This window comes from Pseudochaenichthys georgianus, chromosome 8 (assembly GCF_902827115.2).
Source record: "Pseudochaenichthys georgianus chromosome 8, fPseGeo1.2, whole genome shotgun sequence".
NCBI classification, from domain to species: Eukaryota; Metazoa; Chordata; class Actinopteri; order Perciformes; family Channichthyidae; genus Pseudochaenichthys; species Pseudochaenichthys georgianus.
Genome location: NC_047510.2, coordinates 25,191,844 through 25,214,249, shown reverse-complemented (window position 1 = coordinate 25,214,249; position 22,406 = coordinate 25,191,844). Strand labels below are relative to the sequence as shown.

General features: G+C 41.0%; 3 protein-coding genes across 12 annotated transcripts in view; 2 read left to right on the top strand and 1 right to left on the bottom strand.

Moving 5' to 3' along the window:
• LOC117451529 (septin-9-like) overlaps positions 1-22,406 on the bottom strand; it is a 117,942-nt gene that overhangs the window by 47,514 nt on the left and 48,022 nt on the right. The window contains exon 1 of one of the 9 annotated variants that reach the window (XM_034089873.2): positions 8,425-8,898. The exons of 7 other annotated variants lie outside the window; for them this stretch is intronic. In XM_034089873.2, the coding sequence (XP_033945764.2) occupies positions 8,425-8,770 (346 nt within the window). In that variant the 5' untranslated portion in view covers positions 8,771-8,898. One more of the 9 variants, XM_071204055.1, reaches the window with a different exon arrangement.
• Positions 1,149-8,289, top strand: LOC139432836 (uncharacterized). The gene is made up of 2 exons (XM_071204058.1): positions 1,149-1,218; positions 4,324-8,289. The coding sequence occupies exon 2, from the start codon at positions 4,361-4,363 to the stop codon at positions 5,333-5,335; it is 975 nt and encodes a 324-aa protein (XP_071060159.1). The 5' UTR covers positions 1,149-1,218; positions 4,324-4,360; the 3' UTR covers positions 5,336-8,289.
• Positions 13,894-21,617, top strand: LOC117451531 (uncharacterized). 2 transcript variants are annotated; one of them, XM_071204057.1, is made up of 3 exons: positions 13,900-13,980; positions 19,574-19,664; positions 20,632-21,617. In XM_071204057.1, exon 3 carries the CDS (start codon positions 20,636-20,638, stop codon positions 21,467-21,469), a length of 834 nt encoding a protein of 277 aa, XP_071060158.1. In that variant the 5' UTR covers positions 13,900-13,980; positions 19,574-19,664; positions 20,632-20,635; the 3' UTR covers positions 21,470-21,617. The 2 variants fall into 2 exon arrangements, with proteins under 2 accessions (XP_033945771.1, XP_071060158.1); XM_034089880.1 differs by lacking the exons at positions 19,574-19,664; positions 20,632-21,617 and adding an exon at positions 15,051-17,576 and having other exon boundaries at positions 13,894-13,980.

Genomic DNA, 22,406 nt, shown 5'->3' with positions numbered 1-22,406 from the left:
GCATAATGCTTCTCACAAAGTCAGCAGGGTTCAAAAGTTGATTGGGAAGAAGGAAACACGCATGAACATGTTCAGGGGTTCTTCTGTTATATGCTTTGTTTTACTTCTGTGTTTGATTGTAATTTGTACTATATAACCTTTTTTGTGAATGGTGTTAGTTTATATTTGAGATAAAGGCTTTGTATGACATGCTTTAGATGACAGGCCAAATACTTTAAATCCTCGATCTTTTGAGCTTCAAAGTTACCTTTATTAAAAATGACAGGTTCTGAATAACAGTAGGGCTTCTTCTTCTATTTGAAATGTGCATATTGGCTTTTGTTGTCTTTTTAATAATGCACTGCTTTGGTGCAGTCATGAAGCTGCAGGCTTCAGTCATGCTCCAGCATGTATAATGTAATAGCGATGATTCACTGAGGATTCCTCCTGTGTGTGAGACGGATGAAGAGAATTTAAGCAGCACTGATTGATAAGGGAAACAGATCGGTGAATGACTGTACGGTCTGCAAAGGACAGCCGTCACTGACAAGAATGCATTTCATTTTTGTATACTTCCTGTAATGTCATAAATTGTGTGTGTTTATTAAATTGTAATGTGTCAGTAAGACTGATGTCAACTTTTCATTTAAGGTTTTAGGGAACGGAGCACAATTTAGATGTGCAAAATAATAAAGACAGCTTTAACATTATATTGTGGAAGATCAGATGTGTTACCTTTGGCATCACAAGCGACAAAATGCTGCTATACATACTATTTATCATTTTCTTTTTGCATTTCTAAAGACTACTTTTCATATGTTGAAATCAGAATGTTTTTTTTTAAAAAGCCATGTGATCAAACTTCTTGTTACCACCGGCAACAGATGTTTTGCCAGTTTCATTTACAGGGAAACTGAAACCTAGGGACACACACACACACACACACACAAACACACACACCACACACACACACACACACACACCACACACACCACACACACACACCACACACACACACACACACATCACACCACACACACACACACACACACACACACACACACACACACACACACACACACACACACACACACACACACACACACACACACACACACACCACACACACACACACACACACACACACACACACACACACACACACACACACACACACACACACACACACACACACACACACACACACACCTGAGATTCGACAGCAGGAGACTAACAGAGGTAAGCTCTCCTTTTTCTGATCACTAGTTAGTTTTCATTATTTACTTTGGCACTATTTCACATGATTGGAAGAAGCCTTTGATTCCAGCTTTGTATTTGAGTTTTCGCTCCTCTTCGTGTTACTATCCATCCACTGCAGCTCAACAAGGAAACGCTGTGTATTAAAACAGTCTACTAGATAGAGTGTAACTTGGTACTCACTTGATTTGATGAACTCAGGCTGCTGAAGCCTCAAAATAAACTCAGAGAACTTAAACATACATTTGTGCTCAATATGAAGACTTTGGATTTCTTCCCAAGGCCTAATGGTCAGTATGAGCAGAAGGGATAATAACAAGAAAACATTTTTTAATGTTTACTTGACTGATCCAACCATGATAATAACCATTCGATGCATATCGTGTTACAATGGCATGTATGCTTTGAGAAAGTACAGATTGGATGTTAAATGGCGCAGTGAACAACAGGGTTTGAAGGTGACGAAAACTCAGATTAAAACTGCAAATGTACGTTGTTTATGCCGTTATAAGGAGATTATTTACTACTAAAATATTATTTGCAAAGAATGTATTATAACTTGTAATATAATTGAGAAATATATGATGGGGCTAGTCCAGGGCCCGACAGTAACTGTTGCCAGGTTGCCATTCGTTCACACCGGAGTACTTTTCCCACAATAGTTCATCAGAACTCTGATATATTTGCGTTCACACCAAAAAGCCCCCTGAACTAAATTAGTTCATCAGAACCATGTTTACCCCCTTTTCAGTCCCTGCTAGAGAGCAGGGACTTTTCGTGTCTGATTGGCTGGGCGGAATGCAAACCACGCCCCGTAAAACTCCCAAAACGTTTTGTGAAGCCGCCATTTTATTATCATTAGCATTAGCATTGGCCCAGCGCAGAAACGCAGAGAGACTAACTTATGGCAACACAAAAGAAAACATGGGAGCGGTGGAGATGAGGAGGTGTCGGCGTTCTGGCGATTTACTCGGAAGGCTTCAGTAGAAGTCCCAGCAGCTTCTACTGAAGCCCCCAACTCCGGGGACTTCGGGTGGCAGTATACGCCGTGAAGTTGTTTGCGGCCTGCCAGTAAACCCAAAGCAGAAGAAGAAGAAGTGACGTCAGCAGCTTCATTTGCCTAATCCACCCCCAGGAACTCATTCCTGGGGGTTCTGATGAACTATTGTGGGAAAAGAACTTGGTGTGAACGCCCCATTATGTGCGTATTATAGAAAAAAGGATAATATCAAAATAAAGTATTCTAATCACTATGAGCCTATTTTATGCCAACAGGGTTGACATTTGACTGCCCTGCATATCAAGTATTACGGCCTGTCCACACTACAACTTCAAAAAAAGCTTGGAGCTCGGCGTGTCTGAAGCTCGACCAACAACCAATCACATGAATCTCCCGCCCCTGACACACAAGCAGTGGTTTGATTGGCTAGAGCTTGTACTGGCATATGATTCGATTGGCACACCGAAAGCTTCAAAAGCTTCAAAAATTGAACATTGCTCAACTTTTGCAGCCTGAAACGCCAGGAAAGCTCCGCTCTGCTTCCCACAATGCAGTTCAGTGAAAAGTGACGTCACCCCATTCAAAGTGAATGGGCAGAAGCGTTGGAAACCGTTTTTGAAGCTGTCGAAGCTGTAGTGTGGACGGGCCGTTAGACTTACAATGACTTTCAATACTTAAAACATTGTAATACCAACATTAAAAAGGTCCCTATTATACTGTTTTTCATCAATATATTATAGGTCTCATATATATACAAAACATGTCTCTGAAGTGTTTGGCTCCAAATACCAAAAGATCATCCCATACACCCCTCAGTTTCAGCCCGGTTTCAAAAGTGCTGATTCGCTGTCTGTTACTTTAGATCAGGGGTCGGCAACCCCTGGCACGAGTGCCACCATTGGCACGCGGCACCGTAACCAGTGGCACACTAGGAATAAGTGGAATAAGTGTGCAAAATATTACAATTTTATTTTCGGATCATGAACGAGACCGCCGCAAGAGCGCGTCTCCCCGTTACCTGCAGAAGGAAGCCATGCACGCAACGCAGCCCCGCTCTCTTTAACTCCAGGTGATTTTCTGCAGCTTTCCTCCGTGGTGCAGTGCTGATCGTTTCACCACGGCGGAAAGCACTTCACTAATTGCAGTACCCATAAGGAGCTGCTGTACAAATGCCGCAGTTTTTGCGTGGCTGTGTCTTTAGTTGAAAGCCCAGTGGCGATCTGCTCATCGAAATAATATGCTAGAAAAGGGGCGGACTGGCCATCTGTGTGTTGAACTTTCCTGTCGGCCCCCAGACCGTAGTCGAGGAGGGCAGAAGCAACAAGCTTCAGGTTCAATAACCCACTTTAGCTTAAATGACTGGAGAGAGGCGAGCTCTTCTTGGGAGGTCGTTGCATTTATTTAGCTGTTCTTCTGTTTCACAAAATACATCACAGACCTGTTTTTCTGCTGCCTCGTTTCACTTCCAGAAACATACACATGCTCGCTCACTCTCGCTCTACCATCCACACACACGCCACACCCCTATCTCTCTCTCTTAAAAAGGGACAGCGATCTCATCTCACTCTGCATGACCCTAATATCATAACGTGTGTTCTGGAGAATCACAGAACGGACGATCGTCCTTATCATTATGCCGTTCAAACCAATTATTTAAATGTGTTGCGCTCACAGGTCCACACACTGCCTCCCCGCAGCGAGGCTCCTCCCACCCTCCTTTTGTCAGTTCACTCACCCCCCCGTTGATAATTCACGATCGTCGGCACGCTGATAACATTTTTATAATGGCACTTCATATCAAAAAGGTTGCCGACCCCTGCTTTAGATGAAAATAAGGAGCCAAAATCTGATCAGCTCATTTTCAGACAGGTTTTTATATAAATGGATCAGAACAAAAATGGAGCGAATCTTTTTTCCTGAAACTTTCAGAATCTCTTTACACAGAGGGGACACATGTTGATGTAGAAAATACATGAACAAGTGGATTTTGCATAATAGGTGACCTTTAAGTAAAAACACATTGATAGATTAAATGAATCTGTTTTTAATATACATTCTCTACTCTATATTTCTACCTTTTTTAAAAGGACTTTGGACATCCTAATTGAGTCAAGTGGACCCAGGATGATGAAGATATCAGGGAGAGTCACTTGGTGCTGTGTAGCTCTGCTCCTCGCCCTGACTTCTGTGTCAGCTGTACAGAAGACGCTCAGATCAATCAATGGTTTGAAGAAAATCAACTTCGGCCAATCTGTGCCCAAGCATAGTCTTCTGCTGCTCCACTGGTTTGCCAACGAGATCGATATCGACAACAACGATATTATACAGCTGACCTTTGACCCAAACAGTGGAGATTATGGCTCACACCATTATGGCAACTATGAGGACCTGCTGGACCCACTGCCTTGGGGAAATCAACACAGGTACTACACTATTGGAAATCTCCATCAGGAAACGTCAACCCAACTTCCTCCTTATGTAGTCGATCCCATGATTGAGGATATGGGAAGAAACATGGACAGGATCGTATTTCGGGTCAGGGAGCAAAACATACATGGGCAAGCTTACCAGACGATAGACCAAGTGTATATCACACAGCATTATGGCACTTCTGAAAATCAGGGGACACTTTATGATCCAGCTCATACCTACAGGATCACCACGAACCTCCTGAGACAGATCAGAGAGTTTGCTGTGGGAGAAGACCAACAGCCACTGTCGTATCTCAGAAACCGCTTTGGAAGCAGCGCTGATGATTTCGACATTGACAGCACATGGGGTGAACTTGCTTGCCTTGGACTGCTGCTGTATATTGTGATCCAGGAAAACCAGTCCTCTAAGCAACAAAACAACCACCCTGAAAACAGAAGAAATCCTGGTAATAAGAGAGAGCACAATGTTCCTAGAAATGTCCAAAACCAGGATTACGTTGCACTGAATGTGGGCGATGATGAGGACCGTGTAGCCAGCAGGCGACTGGTAAACACAGAATCAGACTGTTGCAACACCTTTAAATCCTGTATAATGTATTGTTTTTTGGCCTGCATATTTGTAATTGTAATTGTATTGGGTATAATTATTTATTATCTTAATAAATAAGATCCAAAAATGTATCTTGAAGGCTCCTGGGAAGAAAACCAAAACCCACTTTTGTATCTAAGAGACTGCTCTGAAAGCAACACTGATGATTTCCACCTCACAAACACCGTTTTAAAAAAAAGAACTACAAACCAGAAAACAGACATTGATTGGGGCTCTGCATTCTTTTTGTATTGATTTGTCTATTTCTGCATTTTGAGTGCATTTAGAAACACAAACAACATGACACGTCGTGTGCCACGAGTTGACACAGAAGATGCCAAACCAATTCTGAAGATCTCTACCCCAGACCCATGTATTTATCTAGTTACGATACGATATACTTTATTGTCCCCGTAAGGAAATTTGTTCTGGGCTCCGTCCAGCAGTTCCGCATACATGTACATAATATACAAACATAGTGGACATTTAAGAGACATACACATCAATCATACACCGTTTGAACAAACACAATACACACAGACGCACATACTGACAATGGCGACCTATTGCACAACCCTTATGGCCAACATTTAAAAAGTACATTTCATTACATGTGACTTTTGACTACATTTCATTTCCTGTGAATGTTAAGAAGCTTAACGGACATTGGTAGGAATGAGTGCTTATAGCGGTTCAGCCTGCTCTTGGGAACCCTGAATCTTCTACCAGAAGGTAGGAGCTGGAATTCTGGGTGGAGTATGTGGGTGGGATCAGACACTATTTTGTTTGCCTGTCTGATAATGGACTGCTCATATATGTTTTGGAGAGATGGGTGTTTTTTAACCCCCATAATTTTCATAGCCGTCTGTACCAGGCGAGCGATCTGTGACTTTGACTGCACTGTCAAGTTACCGTACCAGGCAGTGATACCATACCTAATGATGCTCTCCAACACTGCATGATAGAACAGTAACATGAACTTCTGGTCGACTCCGAAAGCCCGGAGTCGTCGCAGAAAGTACAATCGCTGTTGAAGTCTAGAGCACAGACCTTGAACATGCGCCTTCCAGCTGAGTGTATTATCCAGATGGACACCAAGGTACTTATAGGAGCTGACCTGAGTTATGGGTTCATTGTGGATAACCACCGGGCTAAGGTCACCCACTGCCTTTGGGTCCCACATCATCTCCTCAGTCTTCTTCACATTCAGCACTAGATGGCTAGAATCACACCACTGCACAAATCTCTCTATTTCAGAGTGATAAGCCGATGAACTGCTGCCCTTGTGCATTAAGCCAAGGATAGCTGTATCATCTGAGAATTTGATGATATAATTCTCCGGGTGGGCTCTTGTACAGTCGTTTGTGTACAGTGTGAAGAGGACCGGGGAGCTCACACAACCCTGGGGGGCTCCTGTACCGATGGTCCGGGGCTCTGAGAGGGCATTGTTGACCCTGACTTGCTGAGTGCGATTGGTTAAAAACGAAAAATACTATTTCAAATAAAAGGATTTATATTGATCTTTATCAGTTTTCGAAGCAAGATGTGAGGCTGCAGTGTGTTAAAAGCCGAGCTGAAATCCACAAACAGTAGGCGTACATATGCCTTAGGGTCTTCCAGGTGTTTAGTGACCAGGTGTGTGATGCTATTTAGAGCATCGTCTGTGCCACGCCCTTGCTTGTAGGCAAACTGAAAAGGGTCTAAATGTACATCAACCTCCATCTTTAGCAGCGGCACCATGATCCTCTCAAAACATTTCATGACAATGGATGTCAATGCAACAGGCCTAAAATCATTGTTTACCTTTGGACAAGGTTTTTTGGGGACAGGTTTTATTATGGATTTTTTCCAGAGGGTGGGGATGGTGTGAAGATCAACAGATTTTTGAAATATGGGACACCATGCTGGTGTCAGTTCTTCTGCAAATGTCTTGAGGAGGAAAGATGCCATCTGGCCCTGTGGCCTTCTTAGTACAGGTGTGTTTGAAAAGTGATTAGACCTTTAAAAAGGGTCAATCACCACTCTTTCATCCTGGTCACTAGCAGGGATTGTCTCTACGATGTATGTACATTCAGAGGAGAAGTCCTGGGTTTCAAATCTCATGTAAAAGTCATTTAGTTCATTTGCTTTTTGCAGGTCATCAGAGGTACAGAGAGTTTTTTTAGCTGGGGTCATATTTGTGATTGCCTTCATAGTGTCCCAAAGTTCCTTGGAGTTCATTGTAGAAAAGTTTTGTTCTATAATGTCCTTATGTCTCCTTCTAGCTTCTCTGAGCATGTGGTTGAGCTCCTTTTGCACACATTTCAGTTGCGTTTTATCCCGGTTTTTAAAAGCTATATTTTTACGATTTATGCAGTCCTTAACCTCTTTAGTTATGTTTGGTTTGTTGTTGGGGTACACAGTTATTTCTTTCTGAGGTATCACATTGTCAACACAGAATTGTATATAGTCAGTTACCGTCTCAGTAGCATTATCCACGTCCATCTCATGAAAGATACTCCACTCAGTAGAGAGAAAACATCCTTTAAGAGACTCTATGCTGTCACTAGTCCAAACCTTTACAGTCTTGGTCTGTGGTTTACTACGCTTGAGAACCGTTTTGTAGGTAGGTATTAGATGAACAGTGTTATGGTCCGAGTTCGAAAGCGGGGGTTTGGCTCTACTCACATAGGCGTTGTTCACATTTCCGTAACATTTGTCTAGAATTGTATCTTCCCGGGTCTCACATGTAACGTATTGCTGAAAACCGGGTAGTGACAGTTCAAGTTTGCAATGATTAAACTCCCCTAGAATGAAAACCGGAGCATCAGGAGTGTGTAGTAGCTGCTGGTGAACACAGTCTGTGATTTGAGCTGCTGCACTTGCTGCGTTCCCGCTGGGTGGAATATAAACAGTGCAGAGAATGATATTCCCAAACTCTCTAGGCAGGTACAGGGGTCTTAGGCTCAAGCACATAAGTTTAACGTCAGGGCTGCAGATAGTCTTACGCAAAGTGTGTTGTCTGCACCACTTGTCATTGATAAATACACAGATGCCCCCACCTTTGTCTTTCCCCGACGTTTCACTCCTGTCCGAGCGGATGAGTGAAAAACCCTCCAGTTCACACAAAGAGTCGGGAATATCCTGATGAAGCCATGTCTCACAAAACACCATAATAGACGACTCACGGTACTCGAAACAGGCTGTAGCGTTGATCCGCAGCTCATTCATTTTCCTCCGTAGCGACCTCACATTACTGAGTATCATGCAGGGTAAAGGCGGCCTGTTGCCTCTCCGTCTGAGGCGCTGCCGTACTCCTCCCCTCCTTCCCCTTCTACGGAGACGTCTCCTCGGAGCAGTAGATCGTATGTCCTCCGGCAGGTCGGCGGGTGGGAGGCTTCCCGCAGCACGGAGTGCCAGCAGTGCGTCTCTGGTGTATAACAGGGCCAAGTTGTTTCCTCCCCGTAATGTTTGGCATGGTTGAAAAAGTTCAAGAATAAAGAGTGCCAGTAGAAGTTTTGCAAGGGTCGTCATTGTTCCAACATACGCACACACAGCTTCTTGATTAAAGCGTGTGGTTCAAATCAAGGACGAAACGTATACCAGACATAAATACACAAACTGCAGCACACGACAGGAGCCCGGGTCGCAGCAGTGCCACGCCACCGAGTTTAGCACTTGAGTTCTGAGAGAATAATCAACATTGTGCATAACAAGATAAAATCATAACACCTCTGTCAGCTGACGCCGACAGGCAGGAACAGGGAGACAAAACACTGAGAGCACAACACCCAAGGTCGCAGGTGCTCATTGTACAAACTGGGCCAAAGTTATGGGCCGAGGAAAGTATTTCCCCAACAAAATGCATTTAATAATGCACTGCTTTGGCGCAGTCATAAAGCTGCAGGCTTCAGTTTTGCTCCAGCATTGAATAGCTATGATTCACTGAGGATTCCTCCTGTGTGTGATAAAGATGAAGAGAATTTAAAGTGGACCTATCATGCTATATTTGAAACATATATTGTAGGGCCATACCTATATAAAACATGTCTGTGAAGTTTACCAAACAGATCATGCATTTTAGCCATGCCTCATTTCGCTCCATTTGCTCTTTTCCAGCCCTGTTTTTGCAAGGGCTGATTCTGCTTTTGTGGCAGACTACAGCGCCACTTACAGGCCTGGCATATGTACTACAGCGTCTCCAGCGCTTTCGAGCGGTCTCTCATTCCCCTGATAGGTGGAGAGTTGCCCATATAGGCGGAGCACCCCTTTTCTGACGTCAGAAAAATTCAAATAATAATCAGCTCCGTTGCAGCCCCGTTTTTAGAGATTTGGGTATGGAGGAAAAGAGAGAGTGTTGTGTTTTCTGACACTTGGTGAGTTCCCTGACACACCGGGGACACATATTCATGTATAAAAGCCGTACACAAGCGCAGTTTGCATCATAGGTCCCCTATAAGCAGCACTGATTGATAAACCAAACAGATCGGTGAATGACTGTACGGTCTGCAAAGGGCAGCCGTCACTGACATGAATGCATTTAATTTTCTTTATACTTTCTGTAATGTCATAAATTGTGTGTGTTTATTAAATTGTAATGAGTCAGTAAGACTGATGTCAGCTTTTCATTTGAGGTTTTAGGGAACTGAGCACAATTTTGATGTTCAAAATAATAAATACACCTTTAACATTATATTCTGGAAGATCAGATGTGTTATCTTTAGCATCACAAGCGACAACACACTAACAATATTTTGTCATTTGCTTTTTGCATTTCTAAAGACTACTTTTCATATCTTGAAATCAGAACGTGTGTTTTAACCCTGTAAAGCCCACTGTTGTAATTGTACAACATTACTTTAAGCTATCCTAAAAAAGTCAGTAAATGTTTTGTTTTTTTAAAGACCACATTTGCATAGTCAAAAGGTCCTTTTGTTCAGCCTCACAATGCTATTGGGTAGTAAATGTGTTTATAGGTCCTGCCATACACTCACACAACTTCCGAATCTTCAAACTTCTTTGTTTTATTGGACTGGATTTGTCGTATTCAAGTAAGTAAAATGCCTCAAATATATTTGTTTGTGATTATTACAATATCTAGAACATGTACATAGTTATTGTGGAATACATTCTTCAAATTTGATTTTGAGCAGCTTATGTCTGTGTTGTAATATTACATACCTGGGTCAGTGTGGTAGTCAAACTAGCATGTGCACCTGTCATGGACATTGCCCTTCTTATATGTTCACATATGGAAATAAAACACAAATAGAAATATCATGTCTTTGATAATTCACTAGTTCTAAATGTGTCCTCTGTTAAGATTTTTTAATTAAGACCAGAATTGAATAAATCAATACATTATTTCTGATAAAAGTAAAATGTGAAATGATATCTCTAGCAACATGTTAAACTCTACTTGTATCTTATCAGTTAATTAGTTACAATACATTTATCTCTTCTCTGGTTCTAGCAGAAACAGTTCTTTCTAAAATGGGTTGGGATTAGGGGTGTAACGGTTCACAGAAGTCACGGTTCGGTTCATACCTCGGTTTGGGGGTCACGGTTCGGTACGGGTTCGGTACAACAAGGAAAAGCAAAAAAGCTGTTATTTTTTTTTAACAGTAGTGCAAGTTTTGGTATGAAAATAAGGAACTCTAACATTTGGAATCATGAACTGTATTACACAGTTAAAAACAAAACCACAAACAGTAACACACACACTCAGATGGCCATATTATTTATATTGGCTGATGTCAAACAAAAAGGTTAAATATGCTGTACAACTAAAAATATCTTGAAAATATTAAACTAAATAATAATAAAGTGTTTCAATCACAATCAATAAAAGGCAATACAGAACTGTATAACATCTCCTGATGTCAAAATATAAAATAAATGCAATGATAAATATAAAACAAAATAAAATCTGTACCTTTAGGACAGCGTTTCTCAAAGTGTGGGGCGAGAGATGTGATAGATGGGTCGCGGGAAGAAAAAAAAAAGTATACAAAAATGTATATATATATTTTTTTTTTCACACTGGTGGAATATCAAAACAACGGCCCGCCCGGGGTGCAAAACGCATCAATGAAAGCGACCCTCTACCACACAAAACAACACCTGTAGATAACCCAATTTGTGTTCTTTGAAATTGAAAAGGATATTGCATTGTGTTTGTTACTTTCGTTGCAGTTGTTACATTACATTACATTTAGCTGATGCTTTTATCCAAAGTAACTTACAATAAGTGCGTTCGACCAACAAAATACAAACTTGAAGAAAACAGAATCATATAAGTACATCAGGCTTCATAGAGCAAAAACATTTCAAGTGCTACTCAACTGGCTTTAGATAAGCCAGCCCTTTATTAGTATATAAGTGCTTTGTTAGTAATTCTATCGCTCGAAGTGGAGTCGAAAGAGATGAGTTTTCAGTCTGCGCCGGATGGTGTGTAAGCTATCTGCTGTCTTGATGTCAATGGGGAGCTCATTCCACCATTTTGGAGCCAGGATAGCAAACCCACGTGTTTTTGCTGATGGGAACTTGGGTCCCCTTCGCAGCAATGGTGCAGCGAGACGTTTGGTTGATGCAGAGCGGAGTGCACATGCTGGGGTGTATTCCCCTGTTCCTGATGTGATGGCACGCAACAGATTCCAATATCTGTTGACATCATTACATTTTGTAAACAACTTGACAGTGTCAGAGATGGAAAAGAAAGACAAACTCTGGAAACTCAGACCCTGGCTTGATACATTCAGAGAGAAATGCCTGCAGGTGGTGCCAGAAGAACACAACTCTGTGGATGAGAAGATGATTCCTTTCAAGGGGAAATTCAGTAGCATCAAGCAATACATGCGAGGCAAGCCACACCCATGGGGGTTCAAAGTGTGGGTGAGAACTGGAATCTCTGGAATGATCTGTGACTTTGATGTGTACCAGGGCAGTGTCAATGGGATACAAGCCAAGTCTGAACTTGGCTTGTCAGGTGATGTTGTGATGAAGCTTGCCTCCACGCTTCCAGAAGTTCAGAACTACAAGATCTACGCAGACAACTACTTCACCTGTGTCCCATTGGTAGTGAAGCTCCTTGATCGAGGGATTCATTATGTGGGAAAAGCCAGGCAGGTGTGCTTACCCAACTGTAACATTGAAGAGGAGAGGAAGCTTTGACATCCGAGTGGAGGAAAACCACAACATGTGTGCTGTCAAATGGTATGACAGCAGAGCGGTCACACTTGTGTCATCCTTTGCTGGACCAGACCCTGTGCTGAGAATTCAACGTTGGGACAAAGCCAACAAAACCTACGTAGAAGTTGAGAGGCCTTACATTGTGGGTACTTACAACAAGTACATGGGAGGTGTGGATTTGTTGGACTCGTTTACGGCCAAATACAAGTTCCCCATGAAGTCCCGACGCCGGTACGTGTACATCTTCTGGTACACCATCATCCTTGCTGTGATCAACTCCTGGCACCTCTACAAGCGGGAGTGCAAAGCTCTAAAGATGCCAAGGCAGGAGATCCTGACCAGGAGACAGTTTCAGGCAGATCTAGCATCCTCTCTCATCCTGGTAAGAATGCATTTCTGCTATTTGCCGTTTCTAATATTTTTTCATATTTCACTTTAATATTTTTGACATGTATCTCAATTGATTCTCTTCTAAATCAGGTGAACACAACTCCTCTGAAAACACCCAAGAGAGGACGACCATCTTCAGGCAACGGGAGCCCAGCACTGACTGTGACATCAAGGAGCCAGTTGAATGCTCAGAAGAGACCATACTGAGGTGATAGGAGTCACGCGACGCCATCCAAGAGATCACAACCTCCACAGGATGTACGCAAGGACCTAATGGCACTTTTTCCAGTGAAGACAAAGAGAGGACGCTGCAGTAAAGAGTACATAAACACACAATGCACCAAGTGTGACGTCCGTGTCTGCTTTTCCGACGATAGGAACTGTTTTTGGGACTACCATTGTATTCATATTTAATAATAATAATAATAATAATGCATTACATTTTTTTATTAGAGCGCTTTTACAGGTGCTCAAAGCGCTTTACAATTACATATTAGACATGTAAATGTCATTACTGTGAACATTACCCACAGGAGAAAATGCGGCTAAAGTGTCTTGCCCAAGGACACAACAGCCTGACACAGTTGCAGCCGAGGCGGGTTTCGAACTGGAGTTCACCAACGCCCCTTGATCTGATGATCAACGCTCTAACCACTGCGCCAAAACCACCATAAATAATACTAATGTCTTTACCATAACAAATGCCTATTCAATAAAAATAGGACTGATGTGTGATTATTATGCATGTTGTATACTGATATAGGGCTAATATATCAATCCTGCAAATCAACCCTTAGTTGTTCAATATATTTATTCAGACAATGCGAGTATAAATACAGATATCATGCTCCCACCTAAGGCCAACGTTGCAAAATTACAACATTTCCCTAAAAACTTACCAAAACGTAAAAACGCTTTCATTTCTGCTCCAGAGGCTCCCTACAACAACATCTGAAAGGTCAAACAAATACATTCTAATGTTTTTCTATATTTGGGCTTTACAGGGTTAAGCAGCCATGTGATCAAACCTCCTGTGACGACCACCAGTAGGAATTGTTCTTCCAGTTTTATTTACAGGGAAACTGAAACCTAGGGAGAGTTCCCTCTACAAACACACACACACAGACACAGATCTGACACTCGACAGCAGCAGACTAACAGAGGTGAGCTCTCCTTTTTTCTGATCACTAGTTTGTTTCTATTATTTACTTTGGCACTATTTCACATGATTGGAAGAAGACTTTGATTCCAGCTTTGTATTTGAGTTTTCTCTCCTCTTCGTGTTACTATCCCTCCACCGCAGCTCAACAAGGAAATGCTGTGTATTAAAACAGACTACTAGACAGAGTGTAACTTGTTACTTGCTTGATTTGATGAACTCGGGCTGCTGAAGCCTCAAAATAAACTCGGAGAACTTAAACATAAATGTTTTGCTCAATAAGAAGACTGTGGATGCCCTCGTAATGTCTACTGGTCGGTATGAGCAGAAGGGATAATAACAACAAAAACCAGTTTCAATGTTTACTTGACTGATCCAACCATGATAATAACCATTTGATGCATATCTTTAATACAATGGCATGTATGCTTTGAGAAAGTACAGATTGGATGTTAAATGGCGCAGTGAACAATAGGGTTTACAAATGTACGTTGTTTATGACGTTATGAGGAGATCATTTACAATGTTTTTATTTACTTCTAAAATATTATTTCAAACAATGTATTATACGTTTTTATTTTAATTGAGGATTATATGGTGGTGCTCGTCAAAATGTCTCCCACTTTAGGTTAATTATTTTTTTTATAATAATCTTTTAATGAAAAGTAACCTTTACTGTATATAGGGCTCAGAACATTGATTCCCAGATTTGGCAAGAAAATACAAATGTTTTTTCCAATGAAATTATTTCAAATGTATTATGTGTGCCGTCTACTATAGAAAAAAAAGGATGATATAAAAACAATGTTGTATACCAATTACTACGGGCCTATTTAATGCCGACGGGGTTGAATTTGACACTCCTTCAGAGCAAGTATTAAACTTACAAAGACAATCTGTCGAAAGGAAATCACACTTTTTGCTTTTCACCAAGAGGTCATTTTGTGACTACAATATCTTTTAATTCTTAAAACATTGTAATACCCTCAATACATTTTTGTATCATTAAATAAAAACAAATTAAATGAATCTATTTTTATAAACTTTCTGTACTCTATTTCTACCTCACAAAAGGACTTTGGACATCCTAATTGAGAGTCAAGTGAACGCAGGATGATGAAGATATCAGGAAGAGTCACTTGGTGCTGTGTAGCTCTGCTCCTCGCCCTGACCTCTGTGTCAGCTGTACAGAAGACGCTCAAATCAATCAATGCTTTGAAGAGAATCAACTTCGGCCAATCTGTGCCCAAGCACAGTCTTCTGCTGCTCCACTGGTTTGCCAACGGGATCGACATCGACAACAACGACATTATACAGCTGACCTTTGACCCAAACAGTGGAGATTATGGTTCCCATCATTATGGCAACTTTGAGGGGGTGCTGGACCCACTGCCTCGGGGAAATCAATACCAGTACCTCACAATTGGAAATATCCATCAGAGAACGTCCAATCCACTTCCAGCGTATGTAGCGCATCGCGTAATGGATTATGAAGGAGAAAATAGGGACAGGATCATAGTTCGAGTCAGGGAGCAAAACCAAAGGCGAGCTTACCAGACGATAGACCAAGTGTATATCACACAGCATTATGAAACTTCGGAAAACCAGGGGACACCTTATGATCCAGATCATACCTACAGCATCACCACGAACCTCCTGAGACAGATCCGAGAGTTTGCTCTGGGACAAAACCAACTGTCGTATCTCAGAAACCGCTTTGGAAGCAGCGCTGATGAATTACAAATCAGAAACGCATGGGGTCCCCTTGCTTGCCTTGGACTGCTGCTGTATATTGTGATCCAGGAAAAGCACTCCTCGAAGCAACAAAACAACCGACCAAAAATCGACAACAAACCAGAAGACAACATCAGAGCTGAAAGCGACCATACTAAACAAAACAGAAGAAATCCTAGAAATGAGAGAGAGCACAATGTTCCTAGAAATGAGAGAGAGCACAATAATCCTAGAAATGAGAGAGAGCACAATAATCCTAGAAATGAGAGAGAGCACAATGTTCCTAGAAATGAGAGAGAGCACAATGTTCCTAGAAATGAGAGAGAGCACAATGTTCCTAAAAATGAGAGAAAGCACAATGTTCCTAGAAATGTCCAAAATCAGGGCTATGTTGTCGTGAATATGGACGATGAGGACAGTGTAGCCAGCAGGCGACCGGTAGACACAGAATCAGACTGTTGCAACACCTATAAATCCTGTATACATTTTTTTTTTTTTTGTATTGCCTGCATAGTTGTAATTGTATCGGTTATAATCATTTGGTTTTTTGTTATGAAAAATTAAGAGACACAAAAATGTATCTTGAAGGCTCCTGGGAAGAAAACCAAAACCCACTTGTGTATCTAAGAGACTGCTCTGAAAGCAACACTGATGATTTCCACCTCACAAACACTGTTTAAAAAAAAAGAACTACAAACCAGAAAACAGACTAATTGATTGGGGCTCTGCATTCTTTTTGTATTTAATTTGTCTATTTCTGCATTTTGAGTGCATTTCGAAACAAAGATAACATTAAAACAGGGAGTGTAAAGATATTGTTTAACACCTGAACATCCTGCAAGGGTTGTTCTGATGTATGTCTTGTTTCGTCTCCATACTTTGGATTTCCTTTGTGTACTATTTCATCTTTTTGGTGAACGGTGTTAGTTTAGATCGACATATAGACTTGGTATACAGTAACATGCTTTGAATGAAAAGTTAAATTCTTTCATCTTCAAATCTCAAACTGTGCGTTATGAACAGTGCGTTAGTCTTCAGGGCCCAGTGGTTCAAAGCTTTTAATCTCAATCGGATCCGATGAGATTTTGAAATCCCATTTTTTGTGATCCAGGATCAGACAACTCGGCCAGATTTTATCCCAGTATTTCAAAGCAATTCAGGATAGGATCACCCTGATCCAGATCCAGACTTTTCAAGATTACTAGATCCTGAAAATATCAGTGCTTTAATCCTACCGATCTCCATCTAGTGGATATGAAAAATAATGCAAGGAAGACACCACATTGCAGAGACATCTATTGTCCGCAATTACTTTTGAAAGATGAAGACAGATGGACTTTTTTTTTGTTGAAGATATTTTTTCTTTAATCTAAATTACATTTGTGCTTGACAATCTTTGTTGTGATACTTTTATGAGCATAAACATTTGTCATCAACATTTGGTTGGTTGATAGGCCACCACAAACGTGACCAAAAAATGAAAAATAAAATTGATTTGCCATGAAGGCTAAACATTGTGTATTATTTAAGTTAACAAACTTTGCCATCTAACTAACCAAAATCCAAATCTGATCCGATCAGATAGGAATTAAAAGTTTTGAACTACTGGGCCCAGGATATTTAGAACTTCATAGCTCAATGTATTCATAAATACAGTTTGTAACGGCAGGGTCTTTTCTTTATAATTTGAACTGAACACATTTGCTTTTATTTCATATTATAACGCACTGCTTTGACACAGTAATAAAGGTCTAGGGTTCAGCGTTAATAATCCAAGAGCAATGATTAACTGATGATTTTTACAATGTCTGATACAGATGAATAGAATAAAATGTCACTTATTAAAAAATGAAACTGTGTGAATTATCTGGTTTGTTCTCTTTTAAAGCATATATAACAAAAGCTGCTATTCTGTCTTTACCTCCCAGAGAGTCAAATAAAGACTTTTCTCGGGCATGTCAACAGACGCACCCAATTCCTTACGTTTCAAATGAAAGGGCTTTTGTCAATGGGTGACAGGCTCAATCACTATTATGTTTCCTTATTTGGCAAAAAACAGTGACTTAACAGAATTATTATTTTTTCAATGAAAATCTCCACAATAACTACTATACAATGACATGGGAGGCACACACAAAGCTCATTGCTACTGACATGGGGCTGTTTTAGGTTCTCAGTGCCTTTATTTTGCAATGTTGTAATTATTTTAAATATCTTGACTAAAAAGGCCTTTAAAAAGCTCCCATGTCATGCTTTTCCGGTTATTACCCGTCCCCTTGTGTGTTATGAACGTTTTTAATGCATGTAAATGGTGTGCAGAGTCAAAACCCTCAAAGTACACCCTGTAGCGAGTAAAACTCTAACACAGAAAATACCTCCCCAAACGCCTCGTTGAAGATACGTCATTGTCCATCGTTTACTTCCTGGGTACTGTGACGTAGGAATGGCCAGTAGCCGCGCCCAGAGCTATGGCGCGATACGGTCATGCGTTACCCGGAACCAAATGGACCAATCCGTGGAGCCGTTACGTTAAGCCCCTGCTGATTGGTCCAAATTGACCAATCCACAGACTTCCTCACACACACACTCAGTACAGGCAGCTCTGCTGATTTCTCCTCCCTGGCTGCAGGCTGATAACAGACAGTTGGGATCACGGCGAAATTCTCTCTGCAGACCCATTCTCACAGCGTTTATCAACCTTTTTCTTACTCAATATCAAGCCACACTTATTGTTTTTACTTCGGCTGTGACTTTGTGTGTGCTCAGGATGAGTTTGGCTGTGTTTCGCTGTGTATTGCTAAACAAGGAAACCACATCTCCACGGAGCTCAGCGCGATTCACAACGTCCCGACCAATCAGAGCACACTGTGCTCACAGGGAGGGTGGGGGCTGGAGCTTCAACGAGCCGTTAAAGGCAGAGAGTGAAATTCATTGAATATACGTAGTTTACAGAGATGCTGTATGAGAAACCAATGTGAGTTTGGAAAATTCCACAGTATAAATCTATTCTAGTAGACCTCAACAATGGAATTATGATCAGTGGAAATGGCCATGACATGGGACCTTTAAAAGTTAATCAATATATTTTTTTGAAAAGGATGAAAAGATCACCCTTAATGATGGGAAAATATTGTTTTGAAACCAGCTGACATTATTTAGTTGCATGCTCTTCACTCATCATACATTTTCAAACCCTCTACTTTCTCAACCAAAAGGCCATATTCAAGACACATTTGAGCAAGATTTCCCATTAAACTGACAATTTATCCGTATTTGACGACACTTTCAGCTATAGATTCCTCACATTTAGTGATCAAGAGTTGCAACACAGATATTGACACTCATGTATTTAAGAAGAAAGTTATAAGTTGAGAGCAAACTTTGAACAGTGACCTTTAATAGAAACATCAACATTATGTTCAATCTGAAGTTATCCGTTTTGTTCTCGTCTGTATCGACTGTATGTTCAAGGGCAGAGGAGGTCTAGGGACACACCTGTATAATGTCAATCCATATATAAAAAATAATAAAAAAAACATGTGAAAATAAAAATAAAAAGCTCAAAGTCTGGCACTATTACAAATCTAAAAGGACACACTCACTGTCACAGGATAGATGCACCATGAACCCGCTCATTAAATTCCAACATGATCGAGAATCTGAATCTTACAGAATCGGTCCTCTAAAAACTGTCGAAATAAACAATCCTAATGTACAGCACATATCTGATAAACCCCAATTACAGCATGAAAGGGAGGACTCTTCCTCTTATCTTGAAAACAGGACGACGTTTCATCCAAACAGCTGTGTGATCAAAGTTTACTTCCTGGAATCACCAGCAAGTTGCAACATTTGTTTTGCAGGTTTCGTTTACAGAAAAAAACTTCACAGAGAAAGACTTTCATCTACACTCGCACACACTGAGATCTGATACTTGACAGCAGACTAACGCAGGTGAGCTCTCTTATTTTCTAATCAGTCGTTTTTTTAATTTACTTTGGTGAAGCTTTTGAATCCACGTTTGTTTTTGAGTGTTCTCTTCTCTTTGTGTTACTATCTCTCCACCGCAGCTTAACAAGGACACACTGACACAAATGAACTTTAACTTTATGAGATACTTTACAGGAGGTGTATTAAAGGTCCCATGTCATGCTTTTCCAGTTATTACCCGTCCCCTGGTGTGTTATGTAGCTTTTTATGCAACGGTGTGCAAAGCCACTAACCCTCAAAGTACAGCCTGCAGCGAGTAAAACTCGAACACAGAAAAGACCTGTCTATGCTGCCCCAGAATGCCTCGTTGGAGGCGTTCTCTTTTTCTTCCTGGGTACAGTGACGTGCCCATACCCAAATGGACCTATTGGTCCAAATGGACCAATGAGTGGAGCCGTTACATTACGTCCGCGGAGCACACACACACACTTCTCCTCACTTCCTCCTTTGTGAGCACAAACACAAACTCCCAGCCAGGCTGCGCGTGTGCGTGCGTGCGTGCGTGCTCTCCTCACTTTCAATGTTCACCTGACTGATCAAATCATGATCATAATAAGTTGATGCGTTTCTAGTAACATATGCGTGCTTTCAGAAAGTAGAAATAAATTGGAGGAAAAATGGCCCAATTCAATTATTGCAACATATTTTTCAGATTTACTGTGTGGCTTCTAATATTTATAAAGAGGTAATTAAAAACGTTCCTATACAAATGATAAATTAGCAATATGTCCACCCTGTAGCCACTACTGTTCACTTTTTGAGGATGAATTCTTACAATTAGGTATACATATGACTAAGGCAGTGCAAGTATCAAATTTACAAAGACAATCTGTCAACAGGATATCACACTTGTTGTAGCTTATAGAACTTTCTCTTATTTCTACTTCATAAAAGCCTTTGGTTATCTAAATTGCATTTCTTGTCCATACAGGACGATGAAGATATCAGGAGGAGTCACTTGGTGCTGTGTAGCTCTGCTCCTCGCCCTGACCTCTGTGTCAGCTGTACAGAGAGAGCTGAATTCAATCAGTGATTTGAAGAAAATCAACTTCGGCCAATCTGTGCCCAAGCACAGTCTTCTGCTGCTCCACTGGTTTGCCAACACAGTTACCATTGATGAGAACAATGTAATAAGTCTGACCTTTGACCCAAACAGTACCGCTTATGGCTCACATCATTATGGCAACTGTGAGGGGCTGCTGGACCCACTGCCTTGGAGAAGTCAATACAGGTACTACACGATTGGTAATCTCGCTCAGGAAACATTCAATCCACTTCCGCGTTACGTAGCGCGTCCACAAAGAGATTTTGCAGGAGAGAACAGGGACAGGATCATAGTTCGTGTCCGGGAGGAAAACACAGGAAGGCAAACTTTCTGGTGGGTAGACCACGTGTATATCACACAGCATTTTCATTATCAGAGGGAATATGATCCAGCTCATACCTACAGCATCACCACGAACCTCCTGAGAGAGATCAGAGAGTTTTCTGTGGGACCAAACCAACAGCCACTGCCGTATCTCAGAAACCGCTTTGGAAGCAGCGCTGATGATGTCGACATCGAAAATGCATGGGATCAGCTTGCTTGCCTTGGACTGCTGTTGTATATTGTGCTCGAGGAAAGGTCCTACTATACCCCACAATCCAACCACACAACGTTTGGCAAACACAGCGGCTTATACAACAGAAATGATTGGTGTGCAGCTTTTGCGAACTGCTGCAGGATCTTTGTTGTTCTTTTAATTTGTCTTTATATTATGTCCATATAATTTGTTTAAGCCTAATGCTTCTCACGAAGTCAGCAGGATTCAAAAGTTGATTTAAATCCTCAAACTTCTATTTGAAATGTGCACATTGGCTTTTGTTGTTTTTTTAATAATGCATGAGCAAAAAATAATAAAGATACCTTTAACATTATATTCTGGAAGATCAGATTTGTTATCTTTGGCATCACAAGCGACAAAACGCAGCTACAAATATTTTATCCTTTGCTTTTTGCATTTCTAAAGACTACTTTTCATATCTGGAAATCAGAATGTTTTTTCAAACACCTGTATGATCAAACTTCTTGTGACCACATGCAACGCTTGTTTTGCCAGTTTTATTTACGGGAAACTGAAACCTAGCAAGAGTTTCCTCTATATACACACACACACACACACACACACACACACACACAGAGATCTGACATTCGACAGCAGCAGACTAACAGAGGTGAGCTCTCCTTTTTTCTGATCACTAGTTTGTTTCTATTATTTACTTTGGCACTATTTCACATGATTGGAAGAAGACTTTGATTCCAGCTTTGTATTTGAGTTTTCTCTCCTCTTCGTGTTACTATCCCTCCACCGCAGCTCAACAAGGAAATGCTGTGTATTAAAACAGACTACTAGACAGAGTATAACTTGGTACTCGCTTGATTTGATGAACTCGGGCTGCTGAAGCCTCAAAATAAACTCGGAGAACTTAAACATAAATGTTTTGCTCAATAAGAAGACTGTGGATGCCCTCGTAATGCCTACTGGTCGATATGAGCAGAAGGGATAATAACAACAAAAACCAGTTTCAATGTTTACTTGACTGATCCAACCATGATAATACCCATTTGATGCATATCTTTAATACAATGGCATGTATGCTTTGAGAAAGTACAGATTGGACGTTAAATGGCGCAGTGAACAATAGGGTTTACAAGGTGACGAAAAC

Coding starts and splice junctions, on each gene's coding strand:
- LOC117451531 (XM_034089880.1), top strand. CDS start 15,090: ATGATGAAGATATCAGGAAGAGTCACTTGGTGCTGTGTAGCTCTGCTC.
- LOC139432836 (XM_071204058.1), top strand. CDS start 4,361: ATGATGAAGATATCAGGGAGAGTCACTTGGTGCTGTGTAGCTCTGCTC.